Here is a 26,705-nt window from a genome sequence, read left to right as displayed (position 1 = left end):
GCAGCAGCCGGAGCGGGGCCATCCCGGGAGCTGCACGAGCGGCCCGGAACAGACCCCAGGGGAGCCGGAACGCCGGGTGCGGAGCCGCGATCACAGGCGCCGACCGGAGCCGGAAGAGTGATGGTGCCGCACCCGGCTGGAGGGACGCTCTGCCCCGAGAACTCGCTGGTGAGAGCGCCGGGAACAGCGCTCCGGGGGCGGGGCGGGCCGTGGGGGACGCTCTGGCCCAGTTCTCCCTGCTCCCGGGCGCAGAGGAAGCGTTTCCTGGGGGAAGGGTTTCGCAGCCGGAAGTGTTCCCGGCGGAGCGGGAGGGGTTGGACCGGCCGCACACACCCGCTTCCGGCTGGCGCGATGCTGGGCCGGGCGGCGCGCGGCACTGGGCGGCTCCTGCTGCAGGTGCGAGGCCGGGGCGGGACCCCGTGCTAGGAGCCGGCCCCTCCCCCCGGCCCCGGAGCCGCGTGGTTTGGGACAGGAAGTGGAGGGAGCGTCGGGAGAGTCACATGGGCTGGCATCGCCCCCCTCCCCCGCCCGGGGCTCGCGCTGACCCCGGGCTGAGTCCCCGCTGCGGGGGGGAGGGCGGTGGGTATGCGCTGGGGGGGGGCAGGACGGGGCTGGGGGGAGGGCGGTGGGTATGCGCGGGGGGGGGGCAGGACGGGGCTGGGGGGAGGGCGGTGGGTATGCGCGGGGGGCTGGGGGGAGGGCGGTGGGTATGCGCGGGGGGGGGCAGGACGGGGCTGGGGGGAGGGCGGTGGGTATGCGCTGGGGGGGGCAGGACGGGGCTGGGGGGAGGGCGGTGGGTATGCGCTGGGGGGGCAGGACGGGGCTAGGGGGAGGGCGGTGAGTATGCGCGGGGGGGGGCAGGACGGGGCTGGGGGGAGGGTGGTGGGTATGCGCGGGGGGGGGCAGGACGGGGCGGGGGGGAGGGCGGTGGGTATGCGCGGGGGGGGGCAGGACGGGGCTGGGGGGAGGGCGGTGGGTATGCGCTGGGGGGGGCAGGACGGGGCTGGGGGGAGGGCGGTGGGTATGCGCGGGGGGGGCAGGACGGGGCTAGGGGGAGGGCGGTGAGTATGCGCGGGGGGGGGGCAGGACGGGGCTGGGGGGAGGGTGGTGGGTATGCGCGGGGGGGGGCAGGACGGGGCTGGGGGGAGGGCGGTGGGTATGCGCTGGGGGGGGAAGGACGGGGCTGGGGGGAGGGCGGTGGGTATGCGCGGGGGGGGGGCAGGACGGGGCTGGGGGGAGGGCGGTGGGTATGCGCGGGGGGGGGCAGGACGGGGCTGGGGGGAGGGCGGTGGGTATGCGCGGGGGGGGCAGGACGGGGCTGGGGGGAGGGCGGTGGGTATGCGCTGGGGGGGGCAGGACGGGGCTGGGGGGAGGGCGGTGGGTATGCGCTGGGGGGGGCAGGACGGGGCTGGGGGGAGGGCGGTGGGTATGCGCTGGGGGGGCAGGACGGGGCCAGGGGGAGGGCGGTGAGTATGCGCGGGGGGGGGCAGGACGGGGCCGGGGGGAGGGTGGTGGGTATGCGCGGGGGGGGGGCAGGACGGGGCCGGGGGGAGGGCGGTGGGTATGCGCTGGGGGGGGCAGGACGGGGCTGGGGGGAGGGCGGTGGGTATGCGCTGGGGGGGCAGGACGGGGCTGGGGGGAGGGCGGTGGGTATGCGCGGGGGGGGCAGGACGGGGCTGGGGGGAGGGCGGTGGGTATGCGCTGGGGGGCAGGACGGGGCTGGGGGGAGGGCGGTGGGTATGCGCCGAGGGGGGCAGGATGGGGCTGGGGGGAGGGCGGTGGGTATGCGCCGAGGGGGGCAGGATGGGGCTGGAGGGAGGGCGGTGGGTATGCGCCGAGGGGGGCAGGATGGGGCTGGGGGGAGGGCGGTGGGTATGCGCTGGGGGGGCAGGACGGGGCCGGGGGGAGGGCGGTGGGTATGCACTGGGGGGGCAGGATGGGGCTGGGGGGAGGGCGGTGGGTATGCGCTGAGGGGGGCGGGATGGGGCTGGGGGGAGGGCGGTGGGTATGCGCTGGGGGGGCAGGACGGGGCTGGGGGGAGGGCGGTGGGTATGCACTGGGGGGGCAGGATGGGGCTGGGGGGGAGGGGCACTCATTGCACAGTCATGGCCTGGCTTGACTCTTCCCCCTTCTCTCCCCAGAGCTCCCGGCGGCCGGAGCCCAGGGCATGGCTGGCCCCAGCCCCAAAGCGATGCTCCTCCAGTCTACCCATGAACACCCTGGTGCTCTTCGTGCCCCAGCAGGAGGCCTGGGTGGTGGAGCGAATGGGCAGATTTCACCGCATCCTGGAGCCCGTAAGGAGTCTCCTCGCCCCCTGAAGTCTGAGCGAGGGGCCCCTTGTCCGGAGTATCAAGCAAAAGGGAGTGTGTTACCAGCTCCCGTTCCCTTGCATCAATCCTGTGCTTCACGTTCCTGCTGTCGCTGGCTCGTGGGGGCTGGGCTGACTATCCTGCCTGGCTTCATCCGCCAGCAGTGGCTGCAGAAACAGCGGGATCCTCTTCTGGGGGAGAGGGAGGAAATTCCTGCCATTGCTCCCCAGTGCTCTCACCCACCTGCTAAGATGGGCCTGATGGGGAGTGTGAGTAGGTCTCTGTGAGATGGGGTGGGGGAGGGTTAGAGCAGAGAGAGCATAGCGGCTTCACCAAAGGTACAAAGTGGACCCCCCCACACACTCATTCTGGATGGGGAGAGGCGATGAAAGCTGGAAACTGAATGTACTTGGTCTGTGTTTTTGCTTGCTGAATGCACCTGTCCTTCTGGGGTTTCCGGGCTGGATAGTGGCAGTGTGGGAGCTCCAGGTGGGGCTGTGTTCTTGGCCAGAGACAGATTTCCCTTACAGAGCATGTTAGGCTGTTTGTAGTCCCTGTGCCATCCCAAGCTCTCTTTCTGTGGCAATTTCACCAGTCACCAGCTGGTGGCGCTGCAGGCACAAACAGCAATGCTATTGGGAGGATTGGGAACACAGGCATCTAAGGTGGCAGGTGGAAATAGGGTGACCAGATGTCCCAATTTTATAGGACAGTCCCGATATTTGGGGCTTTTTCTTATGTAGGTGCCTATTACCCCCACCCCCTGTCCTGACTTTTCACACTTGCTGTCTGGTCACCCTCGGTGGAAATAGCTGGGAAGCCGAATGCCCTGCGTGTGGAGAACGAGGCAGGGATGGTGTCTCTAGTCTCTGTTTGCCAGAAGCTGGGAATGGGCGATGGGCTGGATCACTCGATGATTATCAGTTGTGTTCATTCCCTCTGGGGCACCTGGCATTGGCCCCTGTCGGCAGACAGGACACTGAGCTAGATGGACCCTTGGTCTGTCCCAGTCTGGCCGTTCTTATGAGTCCATTGCACTCCCTGGGGCTGCCCCTACACCCAGTGTGCGCTCTGGTTGCCCGTGCCGTAGTCTCCAGCTTTGCTGTCCAGTTGGTGGGAGCTGACCCAGCGTCCTGCTTAGTGCCCTCTGCTCTGAGGCCAGGATGCTGGGCTTTACCTGCGGCTTTCCCTGCTCTCCTCCCAGGGTTTGAATTTCCTCATCCCACTGCTGGATCGGATCCGCTACGTACAGAGCCTCAAGGAAATCGTCATCAATGTCCCGGAGCAGTCGGCCGTCACCCTGGGTGAGGAGGAACTCGTCTGCCCCGCCTCCCCCTTCCCAGCTCCCTGTCTGCACCTCGGGGTGGGAGCCTTGTGGATTCCTTGGCGAGTACGTGCAGATCTGCCCCATGGGACCTGGACTTGGCCTTGTTCGTAGCACTTTGGAAATGGAAAGTAGAGTATCCCTGTGACCCCTGCCTGATCCGTCCCTCTCCGGGGGCAGGCTGCCGGTGCCACTTCCTCCCTGCAGGATCCAGGGGGGTGCTGCCCTGGTGACAGGAGCGTTCTCCTTTTCCCTCGCAGATAACGTCACCCTGCAGATAGATGGCGTCCTGTACCTGCGGATCATGGACCCCTATAAGGTACCAGCGGGGCTCAATGTGGCCACGGCAATGTGCGGCGGCCACCTCCCACCATGTAGCTGCTCATGCAGAAAAACTGAGGGTGGAGGATATCTGTCATCACTGGAAGGACCAAGGCATGGAGCAGGGGAGGGATGCGGGGCTGACTGGTCCCAGCCCTGGAGGGAGAGGCTGGGAGGTCACCTCCTCATTGATCCAGCCTGGCCTATGCCAGGCCCTTAGCCTCTGCTCCTGAGCATGGAGGAGCTTGGCCCTGCAGGTCCCAGCTGCCTTGGTGTAGTGGGAAGACGCTGAACATGCTGCTCTCCCCCCTCGTCATCCTCTCATTCCATGAGCTTTTGGCCTGGCCTCCAGAGCAGTGGGAGTGGTTCAGATCTCTGTGTCCCAGCCCCGCCTGAAACACCACCCGCTCTCACTGCCAGAACTCGTAACGCCAGCCCTGAGGGCTGCGGGCCTGGGACGACACCGGACTGCAGTGACGTGGACGCTCAGGCAGTGCTGACAGGACTCTGTTGGGAGTTAGGCCTCGGACACTGGTTCCTGTAGCCCTGCCTGTCTCAGGGTCTCACCTGGGTTTGCTCTGTTGAGGACACCAGCAGGGGCTGGATGCTGATACTCCAGACTGGGCCTCGTTTCTGAAGGATCCTGGTGCAGACACCAGCTCTGGGGCCTGGACCTTGTCTGGCTTCAGAGGTATGTCTCTGTTGTTGCACTAGGTCCAGCAGAAAGGCTCTGCCCCAGGGGAGCAGCTGTCTGAACTGGCCACTCTGGGGAGAGCTTCACCCCACTGGCCAGTGAGGGAGGGGGCAGGCAGCAGCCTAAGTGGCTTCTGGGAAGGCAGGATTCTTGGATGCTGAGTCTGATCATGGTCTCTGCGCCCCCTTTCCAGGCCAGTTATGGGGTGGAGGACCCCGAGTATGCAGTGACCCAGCTGGCCCAGACCACCATGAGGTCCGAGCTGGGCAAAATCTCCCTGGACAAAGTCTTCCGGGTAAGTTATGGGCTGGGGCTAGACAGTGCTGCTGGGCTCTGGAGCCTTACAGGGTCTACCCTCGGCTGCTGACTTCAGTGCACTGCTGTGAGCGGCCCCTGTGGCCTGTGGGGCTGGGGTGCTGTGTTTGTTCTCAGAGGTATTTCACCAGCTGAGGGGCTTGGGGGCAGGGAGTCCAGCGTATGCGGAGTCAAGAAGGAGCTGGCAGCAGCAGCACCTCTGGGTGTCGGGGCATTGGCACTGACGGGGTCCCCCCCAGCCAGACATTTCCTCTTCAAACAGCCAAACTCCCTCAGCTCAGGACACTCTCCCAGCGAGGCACCAGACCCCAGGACGGGGCCCAGCCTCACATGTCCCTGTTGAACAGGAGCGACTCTTGCTGCCATGTAGACTGAGTGCCGGACGCAGGGTCAGGAGGGGCCCCGCCTGGATCTCACACCAAGGAGGTCGGTAGCCCGCGCCCCTCTCCCTGCAGCACGAACCCCTGTGTGATGGATGCTCCATGCCAGGACCCGGCTGGCTTGGCCTCCTGCGTGTTGAGAGCAGCTGCTGTTGGTGGCAGTCTGTGGCTGGCTGTGTCCCTGCCTCACGGAGCTGGAGCTATGGGCTGAGGGAACCATGTCCCCGTGGATGGCTGTCCCCTGTGAGCTGGGCTGAGTTCATCTGGCTGCTGCTCCTGTTGTCAGGGTTGCCGTTGTGTCCTGGGTGCCTGCACTACTCAATCCCTGCCCTCACGACAAGGGTAGGGGCAGTCGGCTCTGGGCTATAGCCACGGGGCCATGGTTCTGGCAAGTGAGTCCTCCCAGGCTGGATTTGGCCCCTCCCCTCCCCTTGCTGTTTCTCTGCCCCGTGTCATCGTGCTCCTGGGTTCCTGTGCCCTCTCCAGGAGCGGGAGTCCCTCAATGCCTGCATCGTAGATGCCATCAACCAGGCCTCGGACTGTTGGGGAATCCGGTGCCTGCGCTACGAGATCAAAGACATCCACGTGCCTCCCCGGGTGAAGGAGTCCATGCAGATGCAGGTCAGCTGATAGCTCTCTGCGTGCAGGCGGGGCTGGGTGGGTGCCGATCTCGGGTTTCAGCCCAACCCCTACAGGCTCCCCTCTTCCAGAGCTGGGTTAGCTGCACAGGCCGTGAACACTGCCTGGCCGGGTTAGTACCTACGGTGAGCACAGGGTGGGGATCTGCAGCTCAGAAGTCCCATCCCCCCACTCTCCAGCAGGCCGAGCAGGGCCCCGTCCCTACGGATCCCAGCCGAGCTCATGGGGCCGGAAGGGGAGAAGTGCTGGCATCTGCAGCTGAGGAGACCGAGCATGGTAACTCTGCGCACACAGCGGCTGGGCCACGTGCTACCGCAGACCTGCCAGTGCCCCCTTCAGGTGAAGGGCTGGCGCCAGGCTGAGAGACTCTCCAGATGCTCAGGCTCGAAGGGGGCAGCAGGAGGGCCTCTTACTGAGAGCGCCTGGTTTGCAGTCGTAGGGTGCGGATGGAGAGATTCGTTAGACGTGTCAGAGGGGAGCTGGGTAGCCAGGCCCAGAGCGAGGAGAAGGAGGAAGTCAGTGCTTTCTTGTGGAGCTGGTGTAAGCCGCTTCCTGTGGGTGAGAGCTGCAGCTGCTTCTCAGGGATGGCCCCATGGAAAGGGCAGTGCCCTCACGCAGCCCAGAGCAGGCACAGCCCTTCCTGGGGCTCACTTGGTGCCCAGCAGGGATGTCTTACCTCCTCGTGAGCAGCACGACCCTGCCTGGAGGAGATGAAAGGTGCCCCCTGCTCTTGTCTCCTAGAGGAGGGGCAATCTCTGGGGTGGCTGCAGCATCCGCCCTGGTGCTTTGGTTCCAGGTGGAGGCTGAGCGACGGAAACGGGCGACAGTGCTGGAGTCAGAGGGGACCAGGGAATCTGCCATCAATGTAGCAGAGGGGCAGAAGCAGGCCCAGATCCTGGCCTCCGAGGCCGAGAAGGCCGAACAGATCAACAAAGCTGCTGGTAACACATTGGGGCTCTGGGGCGGGGCTGGGCTCCGGGGCTGTCCGTGCTGCAGAGAGCTGGTCCCTGGGGGTGTCAGGACCACTCACTCGAGTGACAGCAGTAGGCCTTCCCCTGCAGAACTACGCCCTGTCCTGAGCAGGACCTGTGGGGTATTTAACTGAGACCCGGGCGTGGTGCGGACTAGTCCTGTGGGGCTGCGGTCTGAGCTGCTGTGGGCTGGCCGTGGTGGGAGGCACACTGCTGGGGGGGCGGAAGCTTGCCTTCCTGCTACCTTCAGTCTCCCAGGCTTGTGGCAGAGCACGAAGCTCGCCTGGTACAGAGCAGTCTCAGCCACATGGCAGTGATCCCAGGAGCTGGCTCGCGTCCCTTTCCCCGTGCTTCTTTCCTCTCCTCCCCTGACTCCTGCTCTCCTGCCTTTCCGTCCCAGGGGAGGCCAATGCCATGCTGGCCAAGGCCAAGGCCAAAGCAGAAGCTATTCGGCTCCTGGCTGATGCTTTGACGCAGCAGGTGAGTGCCCGTTGCTGGGGAGGCCGAGGCTCTGTGTCCTGCCAGGCCCTTGCTCTCCGTTGGTGTTGGGGACTCTCCTCCGCGGCGGCCTTTCCTCCTGATCCCACAGCCTAGCGGGCGAGAGGCTTTCCCAGCATGCATTGGGCTGAGTGCATTACCCACTAGTGAGGTACACGGCGCACCCCAAGCCCCTGCCTGTGGAGCTCCCCCTCTGGAGCCTCTGTCAGTGCCATGGTCGCAGACCCGTGGCCATGGGGAGGATGGTGCGTGGGGTCAGCAGTGGAGACCTGCTGCTGGAGGGGTCACCACAGGGTTTGGTAGCAATGCCTGGAGTCTCCCATCAGCGACGGGCCATGCTGTGCTGGGCACAACACTGCCACCCCCCTGCCCTGCAGAGGACTGCAGCTTCCTGCTCCTCTTCAGCACACTGGGGACCCCTCCTGCTCCCTTTCCCCTCCTTGAGGAGATTCCATCTCCTGAGCCCTCACCTCCCAGGAGACCTTCCAGCTCCTGCCACTGCTGCTGTGTGCCTCTGCCCAGCTGTGGGGGGAGGGGGTGCCCTGCAGGGAGCGGGGTAGTTGGTTACAGCCTGTCGGGATTCCCCCTGGGGATCAGCTGGCTTCCCGTTTTCAGATCCATTCCCAGAACTTCCTAACCCTAATCCAGAGCCCCACCACTTCAGACATGGGTACTGAGCCTCCCCTCACTCCATGGGATACAGGGGCCCAGTGTCTGGCTGGGGGCAGCCCTCCCATTGTGCTGTGTACGCAGTATGACCCTCTCCACCCCCTCCAGAACGGCAACGCAGCTGCCTCCCTGGCTGTGGCGGAGCAGTATGTGAGCGCCTTCTCCAAGCTGGCCAAGGACTCCAACACCATCCTGCTGCCCTCCAACACTGGGGACGTCACCAGCATGGTCACGCAGGTCGGTACAGGGCAGCGCTGCCGAACAGCCTGCTGGGCCTGTGGGTCGCAGCAGAGCTGAAGGGGAGAAGGAGAGAAATTGCCCCAGGGGCAGGGGTGGGAATTTGTTCTTGTGAATTGACTGACACTGACATGAAGACTCCTAGGTGGGGAATTCGTCATGGGACCTGGCAGAGCTGTGGTCCCTGCCAAGGCAGCTTGTGGCCAGGCACAGGGGAGGGAAGCCAGCTGCCTGCTCTGGGTCTGGCCAGGCTGGAGACTCTGCCTTGTCCCGTGCTGTCCTTGGAGACCTGGGCAAGGTGAGGTCTGAGCTACCCGCTGGGTTCCACACAGTCCCCTTGGGGTGAGAGTTGGCGTCACCTTTGTCCAACCCTGGGTCAGGCCAAGGGGAGTCACAGCACCTTGGCACAGGGAACCATGGGGCACTGAGTAGGGGGGTGTCAGCCCTCCAGAGCTGCCTTTCCTAGCATTGAGAAGTAGCCCAGCGAACTTTGGGGAGTGAGCAGGGGCTAGTGGTGACACTCAACATAGGCCGTTTTCGTCTGGCCTGCCCTGCGATGCCCACACTGTCCCTGCCTTTGCACCTGCCATGGCAGAGCTCTGAGCAGGGCAGCCCCTCCTGAGAGCCCTGTTCCATCACAGGCCTTGAAGCAAGGGCCCTGGCTGCACCTTGCAGTGCCAGAGTCCTCCGCTGCGACGTCTTGCTGTATTCATAGCACCCGCTGGGTCTCCTTTCCTTCTCCTTTCCCCAGGCCCTGGGCATCTACGGTGCCCTGACCAAGCCACACGCTGCCAAGAGCCCAGAAGTGACCCCACCCGCCCTCGAGGTCCCCGAGTGCACCCCTACAGAGCTGCCTGAGGCGGATCAGGTGAATTCCAGCTAGCAGAGGAGCCCAAAAGACATGGATCACTGTGAACAAACTGCTGTGGCAGCACCTGTCATGGAGCGTGGCACCCCTGCTGGGGGGTCACGCCCTGCAACTCTCCCTGTTCAGACTCTCTCCGCCCTCTTTTGGTTCTTATTTTAATTTGGATTAAATCATGTAATAAAGGAGATGGCACCAGAGCTGCAGCTTGTGTCCTCGGCCTTCTGTGCAGGAGGGGGTGGCAGCTCCTCTGCGCCTGGGGGGGTTGGTGAGGTAGGACTGGGCAGATGGGATGAGACCTGGGGCCTGTCCAGCTCCATCTCCTGTCTCTGCCACTGCCTGGCACCATCTCTTGGATAATATGGGAATTTAGTTTATTAATAGACTTTTTTATTTGATCTTAATAATATTAATTATTATCATTAATATTAATTAGTATGGATTTAGGTTCACCGATCTGTTTGATCAGAAGATAAAAGTTCTTGTCCTGAATCAGGCTCCACAGAATTTATAAAGGCCCCTTGGGGGTATGACAGGAAGCTCACACTGAGACAGATAGAGCCTTGAAGACATTTTATTAAAATCAACAATAGTAAGTAAAGGGTAAAATACTCAGAGTTACAAAGTTCCAATTGCATTACTGCTATTCAAAAGATACATATGAGAATATAGTATTATATGCAGCAAAGCTTTGGTTAATATACTCAACATCCCTCCTTGATAACCTGGGGGTAAGAGAGACAGGACCAGCCTTGCGGTTCAGGTTCCTCAATTCTCGAGTGAGGGATGCAGTGCTTAGAAAATGCTCAGAGCTGTTAAAGCTGGCTAGGGTTTTACTTGACTAACTTAAACTTAAATCAAAACATAATAAACAAACTAAGAATAAAACTTAGGAAACCGAGCTTAGCCTAGTTCCCTTGAAACTGAAAGTTTAAGAAGAAGAAGTTTAGCCTACAAATAGTAGCAGTCATCGCAGATAGATAGAGTGGAAGAAGTGAGAGAGAAATGGAGAGGATGAAGAAGATCTCGATTGAGGTGGGTTACCTCTTTTGTAGGGCAAAAGCCAGACATTCTTGTGCCCAAATTTCATTCCTCACCCTCAGAAATGTTAGGGTGCACTTACCCCATAGGCTAGTATGTATGTGCGTATTGATGACAGGTATGTACGCACGTCAGTCTCTTGTGGTGCACTTGTTAAGTCTGGGGGAAAACCCCCTATGCCATTCGTCATTGTCGGTCAGTCTAAATAAAAGGTCATTGACATAAGCATGGGTACTCATCTATTTAGGTAACAAGCTATAGGTCAACTTTGCTTTCTGAGTAAAAGGTCTTAATCTAGATATGCTAACTTTGCTTTAGCTTAACGTACAGGGTATGGCCTGTACGTCTCTTGCATTACAGCCAAACTTAGATTAATATAAATCTATAAACCTAATACATCAAATAAAAAGATCTCTATCTATCTATGCAAGCAGGTTAGTCCTATAGGCTACACTCTGTAGATTTAATTTCCCTCTACTTCCTTTCTCTAATTCTTCTTCGAGTGATTGCTCATATCCATTCCAGGTAGGTGTGCGCGCCGCGCGTGCACGTTTGCCGGAAACTTTTTACCCTAGCAACTCCAGTGGGTCGGCAGGTCGCCCCCTAGAGTGGCGCCGCTATGGCACTTGATATATACCCCTGCCAGCCCGCCCGCTTCTCAGTTCCTTCTTACCGCCGTGTCGGTTGCTGGAACTGTGGAGTGCGGCTTGCTGTCCTCCACGTCCCTAGCTCTCCCTTGTACACTGTTAGTAGTTGTAGTTGTAAATAGTTTCAGAAACAGTTTAAGTAGTATAGTAGTTAGTTGTTTATTGTATATAGTTGTAGAACTTATTCACGGGGTGGGCCGTTGCCCTTCCCCGCGCCCGGCACCAGGCTCATGCCTGGTTCGCCGGGCTTCAAGCAGTGCTCGGCATGCAAGAAGCCGATGCCGACTAGCGATCCCCACGACGCGTGCCTCAAGTGCCTGGGGGAATCGCACATCACTGAGAAGTGTCGTATCTGCAAGGCCTTTAAGCCTCGCACAAAGAAGGAGACGGATCAAAGACTCCGGCTCTCCTAATGGAAGCGGCACTGACTCCGGTACTGGCAGCACAACCGGCCACCTCTACTCCGGCACTGGACCGCGCCGGCACCAGCAAGACTCCCCGGCACTGTCCATCCCCGGCACCGGGAACTGATCCAAGACCCTCGACGTCTGCAACACCATCTAGGCAGGCTCGAGTGGAACGCCTGGCACCTACCTTGGCTGCGGCACCGCCTGCAGGGCTGCTGTCGACTCCGGGCCCGGAAGGTCCGTTGAGTCCGGCCCCTCCTAGCTCCCCCTTGAGATCGGGGGTCGAGCTGTTAGTCCCATCTACGCCGGAGACCTTCGCCTCGGCACGGGACTTGATAGCGCTCACTGAGCCATCGCAGCCTCAAACCACGGTACCCCCGGGGCGGGTGACCTCCAGAGGCAAGCCAATGCTGAGAGCGCTGTCTCCGGAGTCCAGGCACCGATCGCCCCGGAGACGTGAACGCTCGCGCTCTTGGCGCCGCTCACAGTCCCGGCACCGTTCTCCTCGGCGGTACCGGTCGCACTCGCGGCGCCGGTCAGCATCTGCACGGTCCCGGTCTGGCTCCTCTTACCACTGGAACCGAGACTCTAGGAGCCGTTCACCTCGGCGTTCAGCTCCTCGGTCGACCTCCCGGCACCGAGCCGGTGGTAGGTCCTGATCCCGGTCGACCTCCTGGCACCGTGTCGGTGGTAGGTCCCGGTCCCCAGTGCTATCCCAGCACCGCGCTGAACGCAGATCGCGGTCCCGCTCTCGGCACCAACCTCGAGGCAGATCCCGATCCGGATCCCGGCACCGACTACCACGCCATTCCCGATCCCGGCACCGGTACGACTCACGGTACCGATCCTCGGTACCGATCCTCGGCACCAAGGAGATCATCGGCGTTGGCGTACAGAGAGGTCTATCAAACTGGCTCGGCGCCTCCATGGCCTTCAAGGGAACCATCCGTGTCCTCTCAGGTGGAGAGCGCCTATACGCTGGGGCAGGACAGACACGCGGCCCTGTTTCAGGACCTTCCGCCTCAAGACAGAGGGCCTCAGCAGTGGGGGTTTTGGACACCCTGGGCATACCGCCAAGCCCAGGGTCCACAATATATTACTCTCCGCCCTGCGGCGGAACGCAGGCCACCAGAGGCAACGGTGTCTCGCCCCCCTCCCTCCCCGGAAGCCGAGGACAGGTCCAGCCACCAGGACCCAGAGCTCCCTCCAGAGACGGAGGTGCAGCCCCAGACAGAACCCGCCGTGGACGCTCTGCTGCCAGGGGTCTCCTCGTCGTCTTCCCCTGATGAGGCGGTGGCAGGTACCTTGTCCTCCAGCCCTCCCCCTCTAAATCTTAGGGCACGTCAGGACCTCCTCAGGCGCGTGGCGCAGAACCTGGACATTCAAGCAGAGGAGGTCTCTGAAATCGAGGACCCGGTGGTGAGCATCCTCTCTGCTGATGGGCCCACCAGAGTGGCCCTGCCCTTCATCAAGACTATTCAGGCCAACGCCACCACTATCTGGCAGTCACCGGCCTCCATCCCTCCAACCGCTCGAGGAGTGGAAAGAAAGTACATGGCCCTCTCTAAGGGCTATGAATACTTACACGTTCACCCGACACCCTGCTCCCTTGTGGTCCAGTTGGTGAACGACAGGGAGCGCCATGGTCAAGAGGCCCTGGCGCCCAAGTCTAAGGAGGCGAGGCGGATGGACCTCCTGGGCCGTAAGGTCTATTCAGCAGGGGCGCTACAGCTCAGGGTCTCGAACCAGCAGGTCCTCCTTAGTCGCTACTCTTTTAACTCCTGGGTAGCGGCGGGCAAATTTACAGAGCTGTTACCGCAGGATGCGCGTCAGGAATTTACCACCATTCTTGACGAGGGCAAAAAGGTAGCGAGGACCTCGCTGCAAGCCTCCTTAGATGCTGCGGACTCGGCCGCTCGGACCCTTGCCTCAGGGCTTATGATGTGCCGCATTTCCTGGCTCCAGGTCTCTGGCCTTCTGCCAGAGCTCCAGCATACTATCCAGGACCTCCCCTTCGAAGGTCAGGGCCTGTTTTCTGATAAGACAGACCCCAGACTAAAGGGCCTTAAGGACAATAGGGTCATCATACGGTCTTTGGGGATGCATACGCCTGCGACACAGCGCAGACCCTTCCGACAGCAGAACCAACAGCAGCAGCGTCGGCCGTATCCTCAGTTCCGCCCACGGCAGGACCTTAATAGGCGCCGCGGCAGGAACAGTAGGCGCAGACAGTCGGGTGGCCAAACGGGGCAAAACCAAGGCTCCACCAAGGCCCCACCCGGACCCAAGCCTTCATTTTGAAGGTGCGCCCGAGGGCGCAGTACCAGTTTCCCCTTCGGATCCTTCCCTGCAGTTTTCCAACCGTCTTTCATTTTTCCTCCAGGCATGGACCCAAATAACATCGGACCGTTGGGTCTTGCGCACTGTGCAGGCTGGTTATCGCTTGCAGTTTTCATCGCCCCCCCACCCTCGTCCCTCTTCAGGGACCCCTCTCACGAGCAATTCCTCCGTCAGGAGGTGCAGACGCTCCTCGACAAGGGAGCCATAGAGTAGGTTCCAGAGAGCGAGAAGGGCAAGGGGTTTTATTCCCGCTACTTTCTAATCCCCAAGTCCAAGGGGGGCCTCAGGCCTATCCTCGACCTGCGGGATCTCAACAAGTATATGGTGAAGTTGAGGTTCCGTATGGTATCCCTTGGGACCATCATCCCATCCCTGGATCCTGGTACGCCGCCCTCGACATGCAGGACGCTTACTTCCATATCGCCATATCTCCCCAGCACAGGCGTTTCCTTCGCTTTGTGGTCAATCGCCAGCATTATCAATTTGCGGTCCTCCCGTTTGGCCTCTCTACGGCCCCGAGGGTGTTCACGAAATGCATGGCAGTCGTCGTCGCATATCTTCAGCGCGGGCGCATTCACATGTTCCTTTACCTCGACGACTGGCTGGTCCAGGGCACATCAGAGCTGCAGGTCCGCGACCACGTCCGCAGGATCAGCAGCCTCTTTGCTGCCCTAGGCCTCGTGATCAACATGGACAAGTCTGCTCTGCTCCCCACGCAGAGGACGGAGTTCATCGGGGCCGTTCTGGACTCTACCCTGGCCAGGGCCTTGCTATCCTTGCCCAGGTTCCAGTCGCTATCAGCCATCAGTCTGCGCTTGCAGGCGGCCCCGCTGACCTCTGTAAGAACATGTCTGGCCCTCCTGGGCCATATGGCAGCCTGTACGTTCGTGACGGCATATGCCCGACTCCGCATGAGGCCTCTTCAATCTTGGCTCATCGCGCAGTACTGGCCGGTCAGACGTTCGTTGGACACAGTTGTCACCGTCCCCCCAGGGGTACTGGACTCCCTTCGGTGGTGGCTGGATCAGTCCGTAGTCTGTGCAGGGCTCCCCTTCCATCTGCCCCAACCCTCGGCATCCCTGACGACGGACGCCTCAGATCTGGGCTGGGGGGCGCACAGCAGCGCTCGGAGAACTCAGGGCCTGTGGACCCCTCAGGAGTTGGACCTCCACATCAACATACGGGAGTTGAGAGCGGTCCGTCTTGCTTGTCAAGCGTTCGTCCATCACCTTCAAGGTCATTGTGTTGCGGTGTTCACCGACAACACGACGACCATGTTCTACATCAACAAGAAGGGCGGCACCAGGTCTTCTCCCCTATGTCACGAGGTGATGCGACTCTGGGAATTTTGTATAGCCCATGCCATTCACCTTTCCGCCTCCTGTCTCCCGGGAGTACGAAACACTCTAGCGGATCGACTGAGCAGGTCCTTCTGCTCACACGAGTGGTCCCTCCGCCTGGACATCGCCCTCTCACTCTTCCAGAGGTGGGGTCGTCCCCGGATGGACCTCTTCGCATCCAGGGAGAACAGGAAATGTCAGACATTCTGCTCCTTTCAGGGTCGGGAGCCCAGGTCAATAGCGGACGCCTTCCTTATCCCATGGGCAACCCATCTGTTTTACGCGTTCCCTCCCTTTCCGCTGGTACACAGGGTCCTCCTCAAGGTGCGCAGGGAAAGAGCTTGCGTGATTCTGATAGCTCCAGCGTGGGCCAGGCAACATTGGTACCCCATGTTGCTGGACCTCTCAGTAGCCAACCCAGTTGCCCTGCCCCTTCATCTGGACCTGATCACCCAGGACCACGGCAGGCTCGGTCACCCGGACCTTCAGTCTCTGCACCTTACGGCATGGCTCCTGCGTGATTGACCGGCTCCGAGTTACGCTGCTCTACCCCGGTTTGGGAGGTTCTCCTGGGCAGTAGGAAGCCTTCCACCAGGGCTACTTACTCGGCTAAGTGGAAGCGTTTCTCCTGTTGATGTTCGGAGAAAGGTTTTCTCCCTACGGAGTTCCCATCACCACTATTCTGGACTACATCTGGTCCCTCAAGGCCCAGGGTCTGGCGTTATCGTCCCTTCGTGTTCACCTAGCGGCTATCTCCATGTTTCATCCCGGAGGGGACGGACGTTCCGTCTTCTCCCACCCCATGGTGGCAAGATTCCTGAAGGGGCTGGAATGTCTCTATCCACAGGTCCGCCCTCCTGCCCCTTCATGGGATCTCGACCTGGTCCTAACTCGGCTCATGGGCCCTCCATTTGAGCCGTTAGCAACTTGCTCCCTGCTCTACCTCTCATGGAAGACCGCCTTCCTAGTGGCCATCACCTCAGCTAGACGGGTGTCAGAACTACGGGCCCTCACAGTAGATCCCCCGTATACGGTCTTCCATAAAGACAAGGTGCAGCTGAGACCACACCCTGCCTTTCTACCCAAGGTGGTCTCAGCTTTTCACATTAACCAGGAGATCTTCCTCCCCGTCTTCTTCCCAAAGCCCCATTCGTCCCGCAGGGAGCAACAACTCCACTCGCTAGATGTCCGTCGGGCGCTAGCGTTTTATGTGGACAGGACCAAACCCTTCCGCAAGTCCCCCCAGCTATTCGTGGCGGTAGCGGACCGGGTCAAGGGACTACCGATTTCCTTGCAGAGGATATCTTCCTGGGTTACCTCCTGTATCAGGACCTGTTATGACCTGGCCCACGTTCCTCCGGGCCGTGTGACTGCTCACTCCACCAGGGCACAGGCGTCATCGCTGGCTTTCCTTGCCTGCGTGCCGATCCAAGACATTTGTAGGGCGGCGACTTGGTCATCGGTTCACACATTCGCTTCCCATTACGCCCTGGTCCAGCAGTCCAGAGATGATGTGGCCTGTGGCTCTGCAGTGCTCCGTGCCGCGACTTCTCACTCTGACCCCACCGCCTAGGTAAGGCTTGGGAATTACCTACCTGGAATGGATATGAGCAATCACTCGAAGAAGAAAAGACGGTTACTCAACTTTGTAACTGTTGTTCTTCGAGATGTGTTGCTCATATCCATTCCACACCCGCCCTCCTTCCCCACTGTCGGAGTAGCCGGCAAGAAGGAACTGAGGAGCGGGTGGGCCAGCAGGGGTATATATAGAGCGCCATGGCGGCGCCACTCTAGGGGGCGACCTGCCGGCCCACTGTAGTTACTAGGGTAAAAAGTTTCCAGCAAACGTGCACGTGCGGCGCGCACACCTACCTGGAATGGATATGAGCAACACATCTCGAAGAACACCAGTTACAAAGGTGAGTAACCGTCTTTTCTTTCTGCTCACATACCCAGGTCCATCTTTTCCTACTTCTGACCTGAAACCTTTCCAATTTTCTTCCTTTCTGCCTCCTCACGTCCCAGTCTCCTGCTTGTATTCGCCTGTTTTATTTGAGCACTTCATCTCCTGCCCCAGCTCCGGTTCATCCACTAGCTAGGCATCTTGATCCTTCTCCAGCAGCCTCCCCTTCCACCAGCTGCATCCTGCCCTTTCCAGGACCGCATTCCCTGCAGTAACATTATAGCTGCAGGCCCCCGGGGCCCCGCAGTAACTCAGAACTGCAGCAGGGACTAGTGCTGGGGCAGGTCACTCCGCTGTCTTCCATTTTCTTGGGCTGCCCCCATAGGCTTGTGTTCAGGCTCCTGGCTGGGTGGGGTGAGAGCGGTACGGAGGCATTTATAGGCTTGGCAGAGTTTGATATTTTTGTACAATTTCAGTGGATAACATCTGTGTTTGTTTTTATCACTTTACATTTCGCAGTTGTGGGAACTTCTGGGGGGGATGTCAGATAATAGGCAGATCAGACAATTATTGACAGATGTTGAGATTCCAAATGTTTTATAGCCATTAAAACACAAATTATCAAATTTGTCACAGGTCAAAATGTGCAATGTCAATATCTTCCACTCAAGCTATAATACATCCTCATTTCTTGTTGCCTGTCTGTATGTTTCGGTTATGATCACTGGAAGTGTTGTATGCGAAGTCGACATTTCCCGACAACAATCAAATTCTTACAAGCCTAGTTCTCAGAGATAGAACAAGTGGGATCGAACTGGCCCCCCGTTCTGCAGAAAATCCAGAGGCACCTGATTGTAGCCAGGGGACCAGCAGTGCTCAAACAGGAGGAAACGAGGGGTGGGGAGCAAATGCCGTTTAAATGCAAATCTTGCTGGTGCCTCAGAAATCTGAAAAGAACTTCACCAGCCTGCGCGATTGCAGAGCGCAGCCGAATCCAGATTCCCTTTGCTGTGAAAATCCCCCGTCTCACATGCACCTGCTGCTTCAGAGAACAAAGATCTAACTTTGCAGCCTGCTGCCCTGGCTGGAGCATCCTGCCTCTGGGGCGTGGGACCGGTCAGGCTCCTCTGCATTAGAGCTCCCGTTTGCAGCCCCGTCCAGGCTCGCTGGGCGCTGGGCTCATGAGCCTGCAGGGCATCAGGGGAAACATGGTCCCCCTGGCAAGCTTGAATTGCCGCAGAGTTGCCTTTCCGGGCTGGGAAGGGTAGGCGAGTTCTGCGCAGGGGCTGAGGCCCTGCATGGCTGTGGCTCCCGGCGAAGCGTTGCCCTTTCCCCAGCAGCAGTTGTAATGGGCCGTGGCAGGCTGGTGTCGGCCCTCAGTAGCAGGGTGGCACAGAGGCCCTTGCCCTCGCTGGGGCAGTGAGGAGGAGTGAGGGCAGCAGGCTGGGGGCTCGTTCCTTGGATGGGGACGATGCTCCACTGCAGGCTCCTACGTGAGTCTGCGCAGAGGGGGCGGGCACAGACCCCTCCTGGGGTGCTGATGGACAGGGGGACCTGGACTCGGGGGGGCGGGGGGGATCTCTTGCACCGTCTCTCCTGCCTTTCCACCTTCTCCCAAGCTGCCTGCTCCACGGGCCCCCAACCCCTCCCCCGCCCAGCCCAGTGGGGCCTGGACCCCTGTCTGCGGCGCGGTGATGGGCGGATCTGCACCTTTTGCCCCGGGCCAGGGGGTGCTGGCTGCCCGGGCTCCCCTCCCGCGGCGGGGGCTGCTCCTGCAGGTGGGGGAGAAAGGCAGGTGGCCAGATGGGGATTGGGCAGGGCTAGGGGGTACCAGACTGGGGGGAGGCTGGCTGGGGGGGGGGGGCAGGTGGGCCCAGTGGGTGGATGGGCCCGGCGGGGGGAGGGGCGCTGGGGGCGGGGCCAGCAGTGGGATCGGGGGGCAGGAGGCGGGGGGAAGGGCGCTGGGGGGCGGGGCCAGCAGTGGGATCCCGTGGGGGGGGCAGGAGGCGGGGGAGGGGCTCTGGGGGCGGGGCCCGCAGTGGGATCCCGTGGGGGGGGCAGGAGGCGGGGGGAGGGGCGCTGGGGGCGGGGCGGGGCCAGCAGGGGATCCCCTGGGGGGGCAGGAGGCGGGGGGTGGGGCGCTGGGGGCGGGGCGGGGCCCGCAGGGGATGGGGGGGGCAGGAGGCGGGGGGGAGGGGCGCTGGGGGCGGGGCCAGCAGTGGGTCCCCGTGGGCGGGGCCCAGGCCCGGCGGCTCCTCCCGCCGCTGGGGGGCGCTGGCTGAGCCCGGTCTCCGCCGCCCCCCTGACGCCGCGTGCAGCCGGCTCGGCACTTCCGGGTCCGCCCGCAGGTACCGGGACCCCGGCCCGGGCCTGGTGGGGCTGCTCCGGGGGGCGGGACAGGGAGCCGGGCCGGGGGGCACAGGGGTGGGGAGCAGGGACGGGGGGGAAGTCAGGCCGGGGGGCACGGGGTGGGGAGCAGGGACGGGGGGGAAGCCAGGCCGGGGGGCACAGGGGTGGGGAGCAGGGACGGGGGGGAAGCCAGGCCGGGGGGCACAGGGGTGGGGAGCAGGGACGGGGGGGAAGCCAGGCCGGGGGGCACAGGGGTGGGGTGCAGGGACGCGGGGGAAGCCAGGCCGGGGGGCACAGGGGGCGGGGTGCAGGGACGCGGGGGAAGCCAGGCCGGGGGGCACAGGGGTGGGGAGCAGGGACGGGGGGGAAGCCAGGCCGGGGGGCACAGGGGTGGGGAGCAGGGACGGGGGGGAAGCCAGGCCGGGGGGCACAGGGGGCGGGGAGCAGGGACGGGGGGGAAGCCAGGGCGGGGGGCACAGGGGGTGGGGAGCAGGGACGGGGGGGAAGCCAGGCTGGGGGGCACAGGGGGTGGGGAGCAGGGACGGGGGGGAAGCCAGGCTGGGGGGCACAGGGGGCGGGGAGCAGGGATGGCGGGGAAGCCAGGCCGGGGGGCACAGGGGCGGGGAGCAGGGACGGGGGGGAAGCCAGGCTGGGGGGCACAGGGGGTGGGGAGCAGGGACGGGGGGGAAGCCAGGCCGGGGGGCACAGGGGTGGGGTGCAGGGACGCGGGGGAAGCCAGGCCGGGGGGCACAGGGGGCGGGGTGCAGGGACGCGGGGGAAGCCAGGCCGGGGGGCACAGGGGTGGGGAGCAGGGACGGGGGGGAAGCCAGGCCGGGGGGCACAGGGGCGGGGAGCAGGGACGGGGGGGAAGCCAGGCCGGGGGGCACAGGGGGCGGGGAGCAGGGACGGGGGGGAAGCCAGGGCGGGGGGCACAGGGGGTGGGGAGCAGGGACGGGGGGGAAGCCAGGCTGGGGGGCACAGGGGGTGGGGAGCAGGGACGGGGGGGAAGCCAGGCTGGGGGGCACAGGGGGCGGGGAGCAGGGATGGCGGGGAAGCCAGGCCGGGGGGCACAGGGGCGGGGAGCAGGGACGGGGGGGAAGCCAGGCCGGGGGGCACAGGGGTGGGGAGCAGGGACGGGGGGGAAGTCAGGCCGGGGGGCACGGGGTGGGGTGCAGGGACGCGGGGGAAGCCAGGCCGGGGGGCACAGGGGTGGGGAGCAGGGACGGGGGGGAAGCCAGGCCGGGGGGCACAGGGGGCGGGGAGCAGGGACGGGGGGGAAGCCAGGGCGGGGGGCACAGGGGGTGGGGAGCAGGGACGGGGGGGAAGCCAGGGCGGGGGGCACAGGGGGTGGGGAGCAGGGACGGGGGGGAAGCCAGGCTGGGGGGCACAGTGGGTGGGGAGCAGGGACGGGGGGGAAGCCAGGCCGGGGGGCACAGGGGTGGGGAGCAGGGACGGGGGGGAAGCCAGGCTGGGGGGCACGGGGTGGGGAGCAGGGACGGGGGGAAGCCAGGGCGGGGGGCACAGTGGGTGGGGAGCAGGGACGGGGGGGAAGCCAGGCTGGGGGGCACAGGGGTGGGGAGCAGGGAAGGGGGGAAGCCAGGCCGGGGGGCACAGGGGTGGGGAGCAGGGACGGGGGGGAAGCCAGGCCGGGGGGCACAGGGGTGGGGAGCAGGGACGGGGGGGAAGTCAGGCCGGGGGGCACGGGGTGGGGAGCAGGGACGGGGGGGAAGCCAGGCTGGGGGGCACAGTGGGTGGGGTGCAGGGACGCGGGGGAAGCCAGGCCGGGGGGCACAGGGGTGGGGTGCAGGGACGCGGGGGAAGCCAGGCCGGGGGGCACAGGGGTGGGGAGCAGGGACGGGGGGGAAGCCAGGCCGGGGGGCACAGGGGGCGGGGTGCAGGGACGCGGGGGAAGCCAGGCCGGGGGGCACAGGGGTGGGGAGCAGGGACGGGGGGGAAGCCAGGCCGGGGGGCACAGGGGTGGGGAGCAGGGACGGGGGGGAAGCCAGGCCGGGGGGCACAGGGGGCGGGGAGCAGGGACGGGGGGGAAGCCAGGGCGGGGGGCACAGGGGGTGGGGAGCAGGGACGGGGGGGAAGCCAGGCTGGGGGGCACCGGGGGTGGGGAGCAGGGACGGGGGGGAAGCCAGGCTGGGGGGCACAGGGGGCGGGGAGCAGGGATGGCGGGGAAGCCAGGCCGGGGGGCACAGGGGCGGGGAGCAGGGACGGGGGGGAAGCCAGGCCGGGGGGCACAGGGGTGGGGAGCAGGGACGGGGGGGAAGTCAGGCCGGGGGGCACGGGGTGGGGTGCAGGGACGCGGGGGAAGCCAGGCCGGGGGGCACAGGGGTGGGGAGCAGGGACGGGGGGGAAGCCAGGCCGGGGGGCACAGGGGGCGGGGAGCAGGGACGGGGGGGAAGCCAGGGCGGGGGGCACAGGGGGTGGGGAGCAGGGACGGGGGGGAAGCCAGGCTGGGGGGCACAGTGGGTGGGGAGCAGGGACGGGGGGGAAGCCAGGCCGGGGGGCACAGGGGTGGGGAGCAGGGACGGGGGGGAAGCCAGGCCGGGGGGCACGGGGTGGGGAGCAGGGACGGGGGGAAGCCAGGGCGGGGGGCACAGTGGGTGGGGAGCAGGGACGGGGGGGAAGCCAGGCTGGGGGGCACAGGAGGTGGGGAGCAGGGACGGGGGGGAAGCCAGGCTGGGGGGCACAGGGGGTGGGGAGCAGGGACTGGGGGGAAGCCAGGCCGGGGGGCACAGGGGGTGGGGAGCAGGGACGGGGGGGAAGCCAGGCCGGGGGGCACGGGGTGGGGAGCAGGGACGGGGGGGAAGCCAGGCCGGGGGGCACAGGGGGTGGGGAGCAGGGAAGGGGGGAAGCCAGGCCGGGGGGCACAGGGGGTGGGGAGCAGGGATGAGGAGCACCATGCCGGCTCTGACTTTCTCCCACCCTTGCAGGATGCAGAGGTGGCCGGTGCTGCTCTTCCTGGCCTGGGCCTGTTTCCTCTTCTTCTCCGGCATCGGTCTCTTCACCAGCGGCTTCCTGCTCATGAGAATCGAGCTCACCAACCGCAGCTCCTGCTCGGACCCGCTGGCTGCCCCGGCCTGGGCCGGGCAGGGGGTCACTTCCAGAGCCTGCTGGATGCCGCAGCGCGTCCCCAAGGCCGTGCTGCTGATCATAGACGCCCTGACCTTTGAGTTCGCCCGCTTCGACCCAGCCAAGGCGCGGCCCCGGCCCTACGAGAACAAGCTGGGCTTCCTGCACCAGCTGGCCGGCTCCCAGCCCCGCCATGCCCGGCTCTACCGCTTCCGAGCTGACCCGCCCACCACCACCATGCAGCGCATCAAGGGCATCACCACCGGCTCCCTGCCCACCTTCATCGACGTGGGCAGCAACTTCGCCTCCTACGCCATCGAGGAGGACAATCTGCTCGGGCAGCTGGTGGAGAACGGTGTGTGGGCCTGGCTCACCCGGGGGTTTGCTGGCCACGTGTCGTGGGAGGGGAGTGGACCAGCCGGAGGAGGGAGTTGTGTCGGTCTGACCCATTGGTGGTAGTGTGTAACCCGAGTCCCTGCCCACTCCACAGAGCGTGTGAGGCTCTGACAGCCCCAGCGGGGGACCCTTGGTGCTGGAGCACTTGGACGCGCCTGGTCCGAACGCTGCGTGTACTGGGAGCTGATCTCGGGGGTTGCTTGGTGCTGTAGATGAAGAGATGGGCCTTTGCCCTGAGGGCCTGATGGTCTAGACGTGACCTAACCCAGCATAGGAGGGTGATACAGGCAGGGGAGAGAGGCGGAGGGGAGGGCCTGGAGAGTCAGGTCTGTGTCCTGTGCACATTGCTGTAGTGTCTCAGTGCCCAGGCCTGCGATGAGCTGACGTTATTGTTACGGACCCACAGGGTCGGTGCTATGGCCCCAGCTTTGGAACGATCTCTAGGAGGAACCGTTCAGTGAGCCAGACCCCCTGGAGGTCTCACTCTTCTTGGCAAGCCATGCGGCTTCACTGCCTCCTGAGACTGGACCTCTGGGCCTGAGGCATGCACAGGATTCATAAAAATGTTACAAAATATTCCTACTCTGTCACACCTCTGAGCGGCTTGTCAGCTCTGTCTGTATGGGGGTGAGAGGACAACAGCAAAAGGGGGAGAGGTGGTAGGTAAAAGAGACGTACACGACATGTTTCCATCCAGTGTCCTCTGCGTATTCCCACTCATGGGATTCTCCGACCTGTGCAGCCTGAATGGTAAAATTCTACTAGCAGTAGCCACTGGAGTGTCCAAGCGCCTCCCTTTCCTCCCCCATGAATGCCAGACCTTCTAGGGCAAGGGTTTAAAGGGAGCATGGCACTCAGCTGCCTCAGTTCCTTCAGCTGCGGCCAGCTGGACAGTTATGATGGTCCTGTGTGATCCTTTCGGATCCCTAGTAGACAGACAGTTTGTGTGGGTTGTTAACGTAAGTACACAGAGTTATATCATTTATTTAGAGCTAGCTAGTTAAAGGGTAACTTGCCAGATCAGAAGGCTGAGAAGCCTGGATTCAAAAGACCTGTCTCGTGCCCAGTGATATTCCCAGCGTGAGATGCACATGCCTGATGCTTGGCGTGGTGGGGGTTGGCATTGTCCCTCTAAATGTCTGACATGCTCAGCACTGGCCACGAGGGCGAAGAAGGTGAGAGAAACAGGCTCCAGGTAATTTTATTGCAGGAAGCTGTGACAGTGGCAGCTCATTCTCAGAAACCAGCTTCATCTGTGCCTCCAGCGAGGAAGAAGTGTAATTCAGCTGCTATGTCAGGTTCAGGATCTGAAAGAGGAGAAAAGGTCTGGATCAGCGATGGACACAGTCCCGTTTCAGAGAGACTTGGTTGAGGTTCCGAGGAAAAATTTGCAGCCTTCTTCGGTGTCAGCCTGACTACAAAGAGCCAGTCCGAAAGAGAAAACGGGGGCAGAATCTCGTGGTGGAGCCTGGCTCTGGTTCAGGCTGTCAGCGCCGAGGAAGGAGCCATTCTTCTGTGGATCTCTCAATATCGGATCCAACGAAGAGACCTCTGGTGAGGGGTTGCCAACTAGCACGGGACCGCATAGCGTTACTGTTAAAGCGACAGTTAGCGCCATCTGTGGCTCCATCTCAGGACACATCAGTTGTGTTGTTACAACCAGCCAGGCCGACTGCTTCTCCGAGAGGCAGCAAAGAACAGGATCCAGCCCTTCTGTCACTTCTCTTGCCTGCATGGGGAATGGACCTTTATCTGGGCTAGAAGAAAGCTGTCACTCAAAGTACAGAATGTACTGTTTTGTGCTAGAAAAAGTGCTGCAGTCTTGAATGGAAAAGGGTTTTATTGAGGATTTTCACGTACACTGGATCCTTCACAACCCCAATTAATTATATATTAGAGCAGCATCTGTATCTTAAGGAGACACCTCTTCTATTATCTTCAGTTAAGGTTCATCTCTCAGCCATGTCAGCACATCGTACCTGTATAGGGAAAATCAGTTTTTACTAATGATACAATTAAGAAGTTTTTAAAGGACCTTAATAATTTGTATCCTCCAGTAAGAACTCCTTTGCCCTTCTGGGATCTGAATGTAGTACTGGCACAAATGGTGAGATCTCCTTTTGAACTCCCGGGAAGCTGTTGTTTTTTATCGATCTGTAAAAACAGTGTTTTTGATAGCAATCACTTCTGCCAGGCACAGAAGTGGATTGCATGTGTTGATGGCTGAGACACCAGTCACTGTGTTTCATAAGCATAATGGTCCCTCGCATGCATCTTAAAGTTTCACCAGGAATACTCTCCGGTTTTCACATGAATGAATCGATCACGTTACCAGTTCGGTCCCCCAAGCCCCATACTTGTGGTGGGGAAGCTAATGCCAGATGTTAGATGTGAGGAGAGTGTTAGCTTTTTATTCAGACAGGACTAGAATTTCAGCAGTCTTCAAGGCTGTTTATAGCTTATGGACCAGAAAACAAGGGAAAAGCTGTTTCTGTGCCATCTCTCTGTAGCTGGCTCAGGTATTTATGAAGCTTGTACACGGAAGGGATTATCCATTCCTCACGGCATCAGAACTCATTCAGGTAGATCAAAGGGAGCATGCCTGGCTGTCTACAGACATGTTCCTCTGGGGGAGACTTGCAGAGCAGCACCCTGGCATTCTGCTCACACTTTCACTAAACCTTCTGTAGATTTGGAATCTAGGTCAGGTGCCATGTTTGGCAAGCAGTCCTGCACTCCTTGTTGGACTAGGCCCCATTCTCCTGGGGCAGGGTACTGCTTATGGGTCTAGCCCAGGAGTGGGAATGGGCAGAGGACACTGGAAGGAAGAAATGAGGGTTACTCCACTGTAATCAAGGTTCTTCGAGATGGACTCTGCATGTTCACACTCCTGTCCTGCCCCACTGTTCCCTGCTCCCTTGGGCTTATGTGGGATGAAATGGAGGCAGGAGTTAAACCCTGGCCCTAGATGGTCCGGTGTTCAGTGAGGGGGCGCATCCCATGAGCGTGACTAGGCCAAGTCCATCTAGAAGAACCTCGGTGATGAGCATAACTGTCGTTCAGACATGTGAAACGGGAAGGCTGTCCCTGGTGCAGCCGCTGCAGAGAAGACGTCTCTTACACCCGTACTGGGGAGACTGTGTGAGAATGCAGCGATGCCGCTGCTGTATGTGTGGGGAGGGGGAGGTCGGTGAGATGATCATGCTCTTGAAGGCATGGTGCTGCAGCTGGAGAACCGGTGCTGCAGTGTCTAACACAAGAGCCTGGCCATCAGGATGTGTTGGGCCGGTTTTCGCACTGCCACATCTGGCCCACTCACTCTGTGACTGGTAAGCGAGGCAGTAAGGGCCACTGGGCTTGGTGGATTTCTGGTGGGAACGGGGCTGACATCTCCCTAACTCACTTCATACGGGCCTCTGAACAGCTAGCAGGTGTTGCTAACTTTTGATCACTGAGCCTGGGGGGTGGGGAGTGGCGCTGGCGCTTTGCATCCCATTGCAGTTCTGGCCAGACTCCTCAAGCAGCGTGGGTAAGGCTGGGACCCCCCTCCTGGATCCCTGTGCTAATTCCCGTCCTGCTTTCCCAGGGAGGAGAGTGGTCTTCATGGGGGATGACACATGGGATGGACTCTTTCCCCAGAAGTTCTTCCGCTCGTATTTCTTCCCGTCGTTTAACGTGAAGGATCTTCACACGGTGGACGATGGGATCCTGCAACACCTCTACACGACTGGTGAGCTGCCATTGCCTGGGGGCTGGGACCGTGTTCTCTCTGCAGCCACATTGCGCTGGGAGCCCAGCCGAAGTTGGGTGTTAGAACTGAAGGGTCACTGCTGCCCAGCTGAGTGCCCTAGGGTGGAGCCCAGCCGAGGACTGTTCTGCATCCCAGCCAGGTCAGGGACATCCTGTCTGCAGTGATTGCAGCTGCAGCCCACGTAGCCTGCAATGCTCTGCCTGGATTCAGCAGCCCCAGACTCTCTCA

General features: G+C 62.0%; 2 protein-coding genes across 6 annotated transcripts in view; both read left to right on the top strand.

Annotated features, from left to right (window-relative positions):
* Nucleotides 1-292: 292 nt before the first annotated feature.
* STOML2 (stomatin like 2) lies at nucleotides 293-9,422 on the top strand. Its single transcript, XM_030567156.1, has 10 exons — nucleotides 293-396; nucleotides 2,142-2,294; nucleotides 3,514-3,613; nucleotides 3,894-3,952; nucleotides 4,842-4,943; nucleotides 5,830-5,964; nucleotides 6,779-6,923; nucleotides 7,354-7,433; nucleotides 8,229-8,357; nucleotides 9,109-9,422. The coding sequence occupies exons 1-10, from the start codon at nucleotides 352-354 to the stop codon at nucleotides 9,238-9,240; spliced, it is 1,080 nt and encodes a 359-aa protein (XP_030423016.1). The 5' UTR covers nucleotides 293-351; the 3' UTR covers nucleotides 9,241-9,422.
* Nucleotides 9,423-19,168: 9,746 nt separating this feature from the next.
* Nucleotides 19,169-26,705, top strand: part of PIGO (phosphatidylinositol glycan anchor biosynthesis class O) — a 22,642-nt gene continuing 15,105 nt past the window's right edge. For 3 of the 5 annotated variants that reach the window (XM_030567329.1, XM_030567327.1, XM_030567330.1), the window contains exons 1-3: nucleotides 19,169-19,248; nucleotides 22,192-22,685; nucleotides 26,313-26,456. In XM_030567329.1, coding sequence (XP_030423189.1) covers nucleotides 22,193-22,685; nucleotides 26,313-26,456 — 637 coding nt within the window. In that variant the 5' untranslated portion in view covers nucleotides 19,169-19,248; nucleotide 22,192. The other 2 variants (XM_030567328.1, XM_030567331.1) reach the window with 2 other exon arrangements.

This window comes from Gopherus evgoodei, chromosome 6, assembly GCF_007399415.2.
Source record: "Gopherus evgoodei ecotype Sinaloan lineage chromosome 6, rGopEvg1_v1.p, whole genome shotgun sequence".
In the NCBI taxonomy this organism is placed as follows: domain Eukaryota; kingdom Metazoa; phylum Chordata; order Testudines; family Testudinidae; genus Gopherus; species Gopherus evgoodei.
This window is presented reverse-complemented; position numbering and strand designations above follow the sequence as displayed.